Source organism: Alnus glutinosa, chromosome 5, assembly GCF_958979055.1.
Source record: "Alnus glutinosa chromosome 5, dhAlnGlut1.1, whole genome shotgun sequence".
In the NCBI taxonomy this organism is placed as follows: Eukaryota; Viridiplantae; Streptophyta; class Magnoliopsida; order Fagales; family Betulaceae; genus Alnus; species Alnus glutinosa.
In genome coordinates this window covers 9,474,511-9,487,205 of record NC_084890.1, presented here as the reverse complement: position 1 = coordinate 9,487,205, position 12,695 = coordinate 9,474,511, and the positions used below count along the sequence as shown (strand labels likewise).

The 12,695-nt window shown below is 33.8% G+C and overlaps 1 protein-coding gene across 2 annotated transcripts; it reads left to right on the top strand.

Moving 5' to 3' along the window:
• The first annotated feature begins 3,403 nt into the window (after positions 1–3,403).
• On the top strand, positions 3,404–10,359 carry LOC133868668 (MLO-like protein 12). Of its 2 annotated transcripts, XM_062305609.1 has the most exons (14): positions 3,404–3,685; positions 3,789–3,846; positions 3,936–4,090; positions 4,229–4,345; positions 5,881–5,941; positions 6,584–6,672; positions 6,770–6,844; positions 6,978–7,066; positions 7,198–7,247; positions 7,354–7,394; positions 7,658–7,831; positions 8,000–8,035; positions 8,127–8,255; positions 9,791–10,359. In XM_062305609.1, the coding sequence occupies exons 1-14, from the start codon at positions 3,548–3,550 to the stop codon at positions 10,112–10,114; spliced, it is 1,536 nt and encodes a 511-aa protein (XP_062161593.1). In that variant the 5' UTR covers positions 3,404–3,547; the 3' UTR covers positions 10,115–10,359. The 2 variants fall into 2 exon arrangements, with proteins under 2 accessions (XP_062161593.1, XP_062161594.1); XM_062305610.1 differs by lacking the exons at positions 8,000–8,035; positions 8,127–8,255.
• Positions 10,360–12,695: the final 2,336 nt, after the last annotated feature.

The following is a 12,695-nucleotide window of genomic DNA, read 5'->3' as shown; positions in this document are numbered from 1 at the left end:
TGACACTGTCATGTTATCTTAATTGTATGGCAATCATATAACAATGTACAGAATAGCATTATTATACTTCAAAGCTAATTTTGAATGGCTCTTTGCTTTGGTCTAGTTTGAATTTGGTGCCACAGTTAAGTATCAAAATCCTCTATAATTATTTATCAGAATTTAAGAGAATTCTGGCAGGTGATTATAAGATACTACTTATGGGATCCATTGACTAAATAAAAATTAGACTTTCAAATTATTTATTTGGTTAGATAAATTTCATAAGTGATCTCTCATAATTACTTGTTCAAATTCTTTTAAATTCAAACAAATAATTATCCAAGAAGACAACCACACAACTAAAGGCGCTACTGCTACTATTATAGAGTACGGTATTGCCAGCCAGACAAAACAAATAGTAAATGCAATTAATAATAGTATTATTATTCGAGACCTGATTTTCGTGCAGAATAAAGAGATATGGGTGGATTACACGTGGCGACTCCCACCACATGGTCCCACATGGGAGACATCCCATATCTCAGAGACATTTCTGTTATTATTCAAATTATGTCGGTACTCGCTATTAAATACTGGTTGGAAGTGAGCGACAAAAACGCGTTTCAAAGGGAATGTGAAACCTGGAAAATGAAAACCTGTTTCACACTTTGAAAAGAGGAATGTGAAAGTGTCAAATTTAAGGAACAAAATTGCACGTAGATTTCCTACGATTTTTTTTTTTCTTCTTAAATTTAAACAACAAAATTACTTTTTATTTTTTTTTATCCAAATACATTTCACAATATTTTTCTTTATCGTTCTATATACTATTAAAATATTATTTTTTACAAAAGACAAGTTCCCCTACGGGCTATAACATTTTTTACAAAATTTTAACACGATTTTTAATAAAAGAAAAAAAGAAAAAAGAGAAGAGAAGAGAGAGATATTTTATATTAAAATAATGTATAAAAAAGTTAAAGTATTATCCAACACATTGGGTATTGCATTATTTGATATTAAAATAATGCATGTGCCTTTTTGTGATTTTTTTTTTTTAAAAAAAAATTCCAACATTTAAGGAAAAGAAGAGGTTATAGGAAAAATGTTACTGGTGCTTTAAAACGAAAAGTTTAAGTAACGCATTTTATTTAAAATTAAATATTATATTTTTATTTAAAATTCATTATTCTCTCTTTTTAGGATGCAAAATTACTTATTAAGTTTTTATATTCAAGTTTTTTTAACATTTTGTTTTCAATTGATAATATGGCTAATCCATTTAATCCTCTTTTTTTTTTTTTTTTTTTTTTTTTTTTTTTACATGTCTACACAAGAAGGGGAGAGAGAATTCGAACTAGTAACTTTCAGCTTCATGAAGAGTGGTCCCCAGCCGATTGATCTAACCTTTGGGGACGGCTAATTCATTTAATCTTTCTTGTGACATTGTTGATCTTAGGCAGGATTTTATCAATTTTATTTTTAAAAAACTTATTTCTGGATAAGCAATTGTAATAGGTATTGTCAATAAAATTCTATAAGCGATACTTGCATTAGGAAAATAATCAAGTCTTTTCATATAATTTAATGTGTCAATTGGAGCACTTTCTTCTATTTGTAGAATTTATTTTAAAACTTTTAGTTCTAAAAACAAATCTAAGCCATTAATATCATAATAGATATCATGTTTTAGAAACTTCCAAGATTAAGACTTTTTTTGGAAATTAGTGTAAAAATATTTCCTAATTGAATAAAAAAAAATTAATACAATCGATTGATTAGGTTTTTGGTAACTAACCCTTTTTTTTTCTTTTTCTTTTTTTCTTTTTTTATCATTGATCAGATATTGAATACTTTTAAGGACTTGAATAGTAAGTTATTAGAAAATAATGAAATTGGAAAAGAAGAGAGGAATTCAAATTTGTATAAGACTTGAATGGGGAAAATTGAGAGAAAAAAATGGAAACTTATAAAAAGAGAAGTTTGTAATTGAATAAAATATTTAGAGACTTTCCATGCAATGATATTAGGGAAAATTGCACCGTTGGTCCCTGTGGTATGCCATAATTATTTTTCACTCCCTATGGTTTAAAAAGTTCATGGGAAGTCCTCGTGGTATGTAATAATTACAAATCGATCTCTGGTATCGAATTCTGTTAAAATTTTTAACAGATTCCGTCAAATGTCACGTCAGCGACACGTGTCGCCAATAAGATGGCGACACGTGTCTATCTTAATAAAAAAATATAAATTTATTAAAAAATAAATAAAAATACTTATTTTTTTTTTTTAAAAAAAAAAAAAAAAGCTGAAAGGGTGGCCCTTTGAGGGTGGCCGCGCGCCACCCCCAGTGGCCGCAGGGGGTGGTGCGCGGCTACCCCCAAGCCATAGGGGGTGGCCCGAAAGGCCACCCCTGGATATTTCCAGGGGTGGCCATCGGGCCACCCCCATTGGCTGGGGGCGGCCAGGCCACCCTTTCAGGGGTGGCCCAGCCACCCTTTCATCTTTTTTTTTTAAAAAAAAATAAGTATTTTTATTTATTTTTTAATAAATTTATTTTTTTTTATTAAGATGGACACGTGTCGCTTACGTGGCATTTGACGGAATCTGTTAAAAATTTTAACAGAATTCGACGCAAGGGATCGATTTGTAATTATTACATACCACGAGGACCTCCCATGAACTTTTTAAACCATAGGGAGTGAAAAATAATTATGGCATACCACAGGGACTAACGGTGCAATTTTCCCATGATATTAATGCCTCTCTTAATTACTTTTTTTTTTTTAGCATAATTTGGGCCTTAATTAAAGAATATTGAAGATAATTAAGGCCTTAATTATTATTATTATTATTATTATTGTTTTTTGTAAATAAATTTTCATTAATGTTTCTTAATTGGGGCCTTATTAAATTGGAGACCTTACAAGGTTGCCTAGGCTCCAACCGCCCCTGATCACTACCCATTATTATAAATTATTAAAGTATAAGTGTATAAGAAATGCTAAATTTATAGAATTAAATACTTTTTTAGTACATGTAGTTAAGGATAAAATCAAATCACATGTGGTACTAGATGAGTTATTAATATTATTAAAAACTTAAAAATGAAACAAAAACAAAATTATGTTGGGAAAATGAAGGTGACTGTAACTCTCAATTTGGCTAAAAGTATGACCCGAGCCATCTCATATAGTCGGCCTCGGGTGGTTCGGCCACTCCTACTTACAAAATGAAAGTAGTCGCAACCACTCGGCCATGGGGTTGGCTAAAACACCTTAGGCCAAAATGTAAGGGGCCACTTCTACAGTTTTTGAAACCAAAGTAGGCACTTGATTTCGACCTTTTCCCATGTATGAATCATCCATGACGCACCCAATGAAAAACCAGGCTTAAATATTTTTGACTAAAATGTGGTTGGGATTCGAGGAGCTAGGACCGCGTATATGAAGTAGCCCCGTTGTTCGTTCGGTGACTTGTAACGACTTCCAGAAGGAAAACAAAATTTCGAAACCTCCTAAAATCATATCAGAGAGCTGAGAGAAAGAGAAACAGAGAGAGAAGAATGGCAGAGGAGGAGGAGGTGACAGCAGCAGTGGAACGCACACTTGAAATAACACCAACGTGGGCTGTGGCAACTGTGTGCTTCTTCTTGATACTAATCTCCATTCTTATTGAGCAATTGCTCCATCTTATCGGCAAGGTATTATTATTACTGCTATATATTAATATTTCACTTCCATGGAAGCACTTTTTCTCATGCGGGCATAACTATCTCTCTCTAAACACGGTCTTTTTTTAAGCAGTACTTTACCAAGAAAAGGAGGAAACCCCTCATTCAGGCTCTTGACAAGATAAAGTCAGGTGAGAATTCCTAAACATCGAACGGGCTTAAATGTTTTTGGGGTTGTTTATATAGCTTTCTAATTAATATATATTCTCTGTTTCTGTAGAGTTGATGCTTTTGGGATTCCTATCACTGTTGCTGAATGTAAGCGAAAGGCCCATAGCAAGAACTTGTATTCCCAAGAGTGTCAGTGAAACTTTTCTTCCTTGCAAGAATCTGACTGCAAGTGATGCCGTCGAAGAAACAAAATGTTCAGAACAGGTATATATGAAGTGTGTACACACAAACACATGACACAGTTTGCATTTAAAGAATCTGGTTTGAACAATATATATATATATATATATATATTGACAAATTAATTAACTTAAATTTATAATTGGATCAATTGATGAACAGGGAAAGGTCTCGTTGTTGTCAAGGGGAGGCGTTCAGGAATTGCAATACTTAATCTTTATGCTGGCCGTCTTCCATATATTCTCCTGCATCCTTACGTTCAGTCTTGGAATGGCCAAGGTAATTTCCTTGCTTTCTCCTCGTCTTATCACAACTTAAAAGCTTTCACTTTTTGGTGCGGGGAATGGGAATTGATTGTTGGGGGGACGAAAACCGTCCCCAACCGGCATATATAATAAATAAATGTTTTTTTAATCAAAAAGCAATTCTGATGTGACATCAGAATTGCTTTTTGATTAAAAAAACCATTTATTAATCAAAAGGGGGGGGCAAGGGGACGGTAACCCGTCCCCTGCCAATCAGCCCTCGCGGGGAATTGGCTGGTTTAGTTTTGACTTCTACAAAAAGCTTCCCAAACCGGTTCAGTGTTAAGACTATTGCAGATAACCAGGACATCAGCAGTCAGCAGATATTAAGCCCCATCTCCAGACGCCTAACTACCCTCTCCTGATTTCCTAGTTACAAAGAAAACAGATAGAAAAGGCAAGATACAAAGGGAAAACTAAAGAAAGATGATGGGACTTCTATCATCTAGTTCCACGGCTGTCCCATGAAACATGAGCGGGTGAGAGTGTGCTAAGATCCATGATTTCTGCACTTGCTGTCACAGTAAATCAGGAGGGTAGTTAGGCGTCTGGAGATGGGCTGGTTATCTGCTGATGTGCTGGTTATCTGCTGATGAGCTGCTTGGTGAATCATGGCTTAATATCTGCTTACTGCCGATGTCCTGGTCGTCTGCAGTAGTTTCTGGACTTTTATAAATTTGTATAGAAAAGTGAAAAAAATTTGTATGTGAATATTTTTATTTGAATAGTAATAAAAAATTATTGGTGTGATATAAAAAAGTTAAAAATAGTGAAAATATTTTGATGTTGATTAATTAGTATTAAAAAATATGAAAAAGTGAAAGAAAGAAATAAATAAATAAATAAAGACATGAACAGTATCTCGCGTTACTGTGTAACGTTCCGGTGCTGGCGAAACAAGGCCTTTAACACACAGTAGCCCCAAAAGACAAGGAAATTTCTTAATGCAAACTCCCCAAGTGTGAACTTTGACTACTTTTTGTGTATGCTACCAAGACTTTTAATGGGAAAGCTGTAACTGTGGTGTTTGACACAAGGGAAATGCTGTACATCGCACTAATATTTAACAAATATCTTAATCTGCACAGATGTGATAGGGTATAACAGTCCTTTGACCAACCAACCCTGGATTGATCCGGGTTGAAGGAAAAAAAAATTCAACGATTTGTTAAAACTAACACATCAACCTTGTGGGATAAAATGTGGTATTTAGCATTATTACTAGATCATACCACCTCAGTGACTTTCATAGTATCAAAGTTGCCTGTTCCACTAAAGAATTGCTTACTACTTAAAGGGCTCGATCAATCTATAGTGAAATATTTATGAGATATTAATGTGATTTATAGTATTTAGTAATACTATATACTACATCTTAATTTTATTAAACTAATGTGATAGTGTCAGCTAATCCAATAAAATAAGGATGAGATGGAATATAGTCTCAATAGCATTAATTACTGGCTGACATAAAATTGGCTACTGTTGTTTTTTATTTGATCTTTCCAGATGAATAGGTGGGAGTCTTGGGAGGCAGAGACCAGATCATTCGAATATCAATTTTCAAATGGTAAGCTTTGAGGGTTGTGAATCTACCTAGAATCTGGTCCGTTGGAAAAGTCTCTGTGGACCCTATTGGTCTTGTTTTATTATGATATCCAGAAACTACGTACAACAAATGGAAATTGATTTCTATGTACAGCCGTTTGATTTGAATAGGATTCCTAGTTGTCATTCTCCAATCTCCTCCACCTTTTGATTATTAGTGGTGGAAGCAAAGCCAAGAGATCTTTTCATTTGATAGAATCGTCAAAACTTTGAAAATTAGTACACGTACGTAAAAGCAGTGTCCATCAGAAGGCAACTCATAATCAAACATTGTTTAAATCATCAATTATTTTAAAATTTTACCATATTAAATGATGAAAGCTTAAACTGTTTAAAAAATAATAATAAATTTAATCATTTTAATTAATATTCTAACAACATTTTCTTACTAACAGTTTAATATACAAATTAAAACATCAAGTTCAATACAAAATATAAATTATAATGTTTTCTATCAATTGCATGTGGCTTAGGGAAAAAAAATTGCATATGTATATCGATTTTCTGCATATTCAGTAGGACTTCAAACTCACATGCTGACTCATATTTCTTTTTCTGATTAATATTTTTTTTTAATTTTATCAATAATTCATAAATTATGTAGATCCACGAAGATTTCAGCTCACCCATCAAACATCATTCGGAAAACGGCATCTGAAGTTTTGGAGTGACCACCGATTTCTTCGTTGGCCGGTTTGTAATTCAATGAAAAACATGACCAATTTTAAACATTATTCCTTTAATTTATGAACAGAAGGCTCAAATGTTATATATTTTCTGTCATTTGCAGGCCTGTTTTCTTCGGCAATTCTATATTTCTGTTTACAAAGTAGATTATTTCATTCTCAGACATGGATTCATTACGGTATTAATTAATGCAACCATTAATTCCATTATAAATTATAATTAGTGCATGCATGGCAAATTTCTTGATTAAAGGTGAAACATATATATATTAATGGTTTTTGCTGTCTTCTACGTACTACGTACCTTTCTAGGCCCACTTTGCAGAAGGAAGTAACTTTGATTTTCAGAAGTATATAAGAAGAGCTTTGGAAAAAGATTTTGGGGTGGTTGTGGGAATAAGGTAATTAAGCATGCATATATTATATATATAAACACACAATTGCACTGTATAATAACACCTTGATATATATGTGAATCTCTTTGATATTGAATTAACAATTCAGTAAATAATAATTTTTCTTATTTCTGCAGTTGGTGGATTTGGATATTTACTGTATTCTTCCTATTCTTCAATGCACATGGTAAAAGTAAAACCGAATTCATTTTAAATTCAATAAATATATCTTTATTAGATTATTAATTACTAAGCTTGGGAATGCTAATTAGCTAAATTGTTTATTCCTGCAGTCTTTCACAGTTATCTATGGCTTCCCTTCTTTCCATTAGTGGTAAGTAAATCAAGCACTTCTCCTTAATTTATACGTGGTCAGATAAATGTTATATAGTACACTTTTATTCTATCATGATTCTACTAAACTGATGTGATAGTGTCCATCAGCCCTTGAATTTTTTATTTTTTTTATACAAGAATAGCTGATTCAATGACTAACGAGCATTGCCATGCACATTAGCCCTATAGTATATAACACTACTCCCATGGAAATATTCTTGCAATAAGATGAGAGTTGTGAAAGTGTTTTGTGCTTTGCAGATGCTGTTGCTTGTGGGAACGAAGTTACAGGGCATTATAACTAAGATGTGCTTAGATAGCCATGAGAAATCTCAAGTTGTTAGAGGAACTGTGCTTGTGAGACCCAGCGACCACTTTTTCTGGTTTGGCTGCCCCAAATTGCTTCTCCACCTTATCCACTTCATTTTGTTTCAGGTCATCCTTAAATCCTTTTTCATATTTAAATTTAGAAAAATAAATTCTTTGATCCTTTAACTTTAAACAAGAGTACTGCAGGGCAGTTGATCACCACTATAATATCTAATTCCCTTTAATTTCGAATTCATTCTAATAAAAGAAACTGTTTTGTTTTGGGCTTTGCAGAATTCCTTTCAAATAGCATTCTTTTCATGGACTTGGGTAATCATCCTAATTAAGTTTATTGTTATTTCTACCTTTCTATTAAGTAATTAGGGGGAATTCTTGTCTAACTAAGTGCTTCAAATCACAGTACAAATTTGGTTTTAGGTCATGCTTCCATCAAGAAAATGAGGATATTGTCATAAGGCTTGCCATGGGTCTAGTTGTCCAAGTCCTTTGTGGCTATGTCACACTCCCTCTCTATGCTTTGGTCACACAGGTATTAATCCAACCCTACAATGAGACGTTTTGGCAAATTAATTCAAATACCCACATTACAATATTTTTAAATTTTTTAGCTGGCACATTGTTTTTGGTATATACTTTATGAGTGTCAAGCTATCTTTGATAAGTAATCGATCTTTCATTACTTTTGTAATTAAGTATTTAAACTTTAAAAAGTGTCAATTTAGGGTGTCCATCTTTCAATATTGTTTTAATTTCAACCATCCATTAGAATTTTTCATTAAATCTTGTCAAAATTTCAAAAATAACCCTCCTCTTTTTCCTTAAAAAAAGAAAAGAAAAGAAAAAAAATTCAAGAATTTAGGTGTTGATAAAAATTTAACGGAATTTACAAAAATACCTACGTCTGAATCTTTGAAATTTTTTGTAGATTTTTTTTTTTTAAAAAAAAAAATGTATTTTAAGAATTTTGATAGGATTCAACGGAATATTCTAAGGGACGGTTAAAATTAAAAAAAAAAATTGAAAAATGAATACTCTAAATTGAAACTTTTTAATTTGAGCTTTTAATAACAAAAATGATGAAAGATCAAGAAATTATAAATGAAATTTTCCAATAATCTTATCGGCACATCTTCTATGCCGCTATCTTCTATGCAAATCTTTCATTTATATTATTTATCACATTTAATTATTTGCATCTGTTAAAATTCAGACAAGATGTCAGCAGGATAAATTAACAAATAATTTTTTCTTCTTAATAATAGTATCAAGACTTTACCTCTTTTAAATCATGCATAGTGCTACTAGGAGGGTTACTATAATTCTTAGTGTAAATTTTTTATAAATTGATCTAATAGTCTACATGATAATACTAATTATTACGTTAGTCACTAAAATGTAGAGGTAGTCTACGTATTACTGATCATTTCCGTAAAACGCTAAATGTCATGTGAATTTATAAGAAAATATTTGAGGTATTATAGTTTTTACTACAATTTTTGTACAAAATGATATTGTGACATTAAGAGTATATGGTTGACACTTGATGAGTCAACCACTAATTAATTAAATTGACAAGTTACTTTTTTGCTTAATCATTTCATCAACTATGTATGTATGAGAAATGCTACATGCATTCTCAAGTGCATATTCTGCAGTCAAAATTACCATTAATCCAAAACCCAATGTTGATTTCCACCGCCACCGAGCCACGTCCGAAAGTATATTCAAGAGTACAATAGGGATGGAGCCCCACAAGCCAAAGGTTTTCCCAAAAAAAATCTAAAAAAAATTAAATAAGTTTTATGCCTTTTTCTTCTTTTTTTTTTCGAAGTTTTTGCCCCTCCAAATCATTATTTTTTTTCAATTTAACCCTTCCAAAGTCTAAAAGCTGACTCTGCCCCTGGTAGATATATGTAGCATTTCTCATTATATATTGTCAAGTTTCTAATAAAAGCCATAGTTACCCTAACACCACTTGATCAATTTGTAATAAAAGCTGTATTATATTACTTAAACATTTTCCTTTAAATTATGTCACCCTGTCAAACATGCAATATGCGACAGATGGGTACGTCAATGAGGAGCGATGTTTTCACCGAGGATGTGGTTCGTGGTCTGAAAAGATGGCGGATTAAAGCCAAGAAAAAAGTTGCTTTGAGGAACACAAATTACTCGGCAAGCCCCTCACAGCTGGACGCCTCCCATGAACCTTCTTTCAGTACTCTTGAAGGAACAGTCGTCTCAGTAGAATCTGGTCGCCCATCAGATGTTGATCAATACGTGGCAGTTGGAGTAGAGGATGAAGAAAATGTAAGAGGAAGATCACAACCAGAGGAGAAGCAAAAGATGGGCTCGTTTCATGGTTTTGACTTGAGCAATACTTCGTGATATTCAAACCGAGGAAAATAGGCTGTACAGTTATTACAATTCACAGCTAGGTAGCTGTTTTAGTGTTTTATGATATATATATAATAGGGAGAAGACGATGCCGTTTTGGATGCTTCTTAAGTCCGACTGACACATTTTTGTGCCTTGTCTTCACCTTGTAATATATATATATGTATATATATTTTTTCTATTTTTCTATGAATAGATTTCTACTAATTTATGTCATTGATTTATATTGTTAGTAATGCATGAGAAATATTGAACGCTAAGTGGGTCATGGGCTCACTAGAGAATGAACTACGTACTAGCAAATAACTTGGACTCGCCCATTAGGTTTTTTTCTTTGCAAATTGGGCTTTCTTTCAAAGCCCGATTTGTCACATTTCGTCAGTTTTGACCACCAATGTGCCTCACCACTATCTTACCTGGCATCTCAGCTCCCCGTCGAGTCACGTCGCATTGCTCCGCCCCGCCCCACCGTCTGACCCCCACGCTCCTTCAGGTAGTGCCCACGCTTCATCTCACTGCCGCCCTCCTCTGTGGATGCTATTATTTTGGGGACTTTTGTTGTTTTTTTCTGTTATTTGTCTGTATTTTGTTGTTTTTTTCTGTTATTTCTCTGTATTTTGTTGTTATTTCCTGCTTTAATGCCGGTTGTGCTTTCTTAAGCATTCAGGTGTGGTGTTCACAGTGATAATTAACTGCTTTCCAGGACATTTATTTCTCTGCTTTAATTTGTTTGGCACAATTGAGACATGATATATAGACACTGCAGTGTGCTTAACATGCAAAGTGCACGGATTTGATGCAGAAGTAGCTTGTGTTTTAAACCCTACAGAAATTGAACTTTAGGCCTATACCTCTCCATCATGATAACTGAAACAAAACATAGTGCGAAAGAATAAAATAGGCACAAATTTTATGTGGTTCGGTATATAACTTACGTTTATAAAATAAAGTCCAAAGATTACATTTTGCTCTTATTCAATTGATATTTTTTACAATACATGAGACTCCTATTTATGAGAGAATTTTAAATAAGTATGGTAATAAAATCAATGCGATTTGATTACCATCAAGTCTGATTACAAACGAATTGATCATATGTACCGTAACATTCACATCCTTTATCTTGCATGATCGCTTCATTTTTATGAGTGAATTTGTTGGTCGTCACCCCCGAGATCATTTGCAACAGGTCGAGAACCATACTAATAACAATCAAAACCGCGGGGGTGTTTTTCTCTCATCTTTTCTTGTCTTTCCTTCTTCTTCGTTCTTTTCTCTTCTTTCTTTTTTCGACTGAAACACCAAGAGAGAGAGAGAGAGAGAGAGAGAGGGAGATGATAGAGAGACCAAGAGCGAGAGAGAGATTCACCAACGGGGATCTGGACGGAACGGCAGGATTGGGACGATGGGAGAGAGTGTCGGATCTGTCAAACACACGCCGGTGTGGGTGGGTTTCCAGTCGAATTTGGCGAGGTCGTTGGGGTTTTCGGCCGAATTCAGTTGAAACCCACGCTCGGCCTCTCTCTCTGGCCGGATACAAAGAGATATCCAGTATTCCCACTACAAAAATACTCACAATTGGATGCGTGTCTATAGTACCAGTTATTGTAGACACGCGTCCAATTTGACACGTGTCTTATGAGACACGTGTCAAATTGTACCATCTTCACAATTGGACGAGTGTATTTAATACACGCATCCAAATGGACACGTGTATTTAATACTCGTGTCCAAATGGACACGTGTAATAATACACGTGTCTATTTGGACGAGTGTGTATTTTCTATTTGGACGTGTGTAAAAATACACGCGTCCAATTGGACACGTGTAAATTAAATACACGTGTCCAATTATTTGTATTTGTATTTACTTGAATAAATTTTATATATATATATATATATTCATATATTATTTTATATATAATTATAATATATTTTTTTATTAAAAAAAAACTACAATTAGATACGTGTATTGAAATACACGTGTCCAATTGTTTGGCCAGGTCTCCCGCGTGGGACTTCTCCCGCGCGCCACCTGGCCAAACGAATTCCGATTTTTTCAAATTTTTGATTTTTTTAATTATTATATTATTTTATATGTATATAGAGAGGAAGCTACCCATTTCTCTTATGATCTCTCTCACTCTCCCCGTACGTCGAGCTCAGCCGGCCGGCGTCGTGGCCGTCGGCGCACGAGCACCTCTCTCTCTCTCTACTGGGACTACTCTCCGGCAGCTCCTTCTCCGGCCGTGCGTGAATTTGCTCCGGTACACTTTCATTTTCTCTCTCTGTTTACCAGTTTCTACATATATCATTTTGGTATATTTTGCTAACTTCGATATTTTTGGTATAATTTGTTCCTCCAAATATGCAGATATATACCTGCATATTTTGTCCATAGACCCAATTTGGCAGTGAGTATAATTTCCCTCATTGTTCGTATTTATTTTTTTCTTCTACATGTATATTCGGCCGAGTGATGTTTTCTACATGTTCTGCATGATTTTTTCTTCTCATGATTTTTTATTTGTTCTATTTTTTTTATTGCAATGTTACTGAATTTTTATACATAT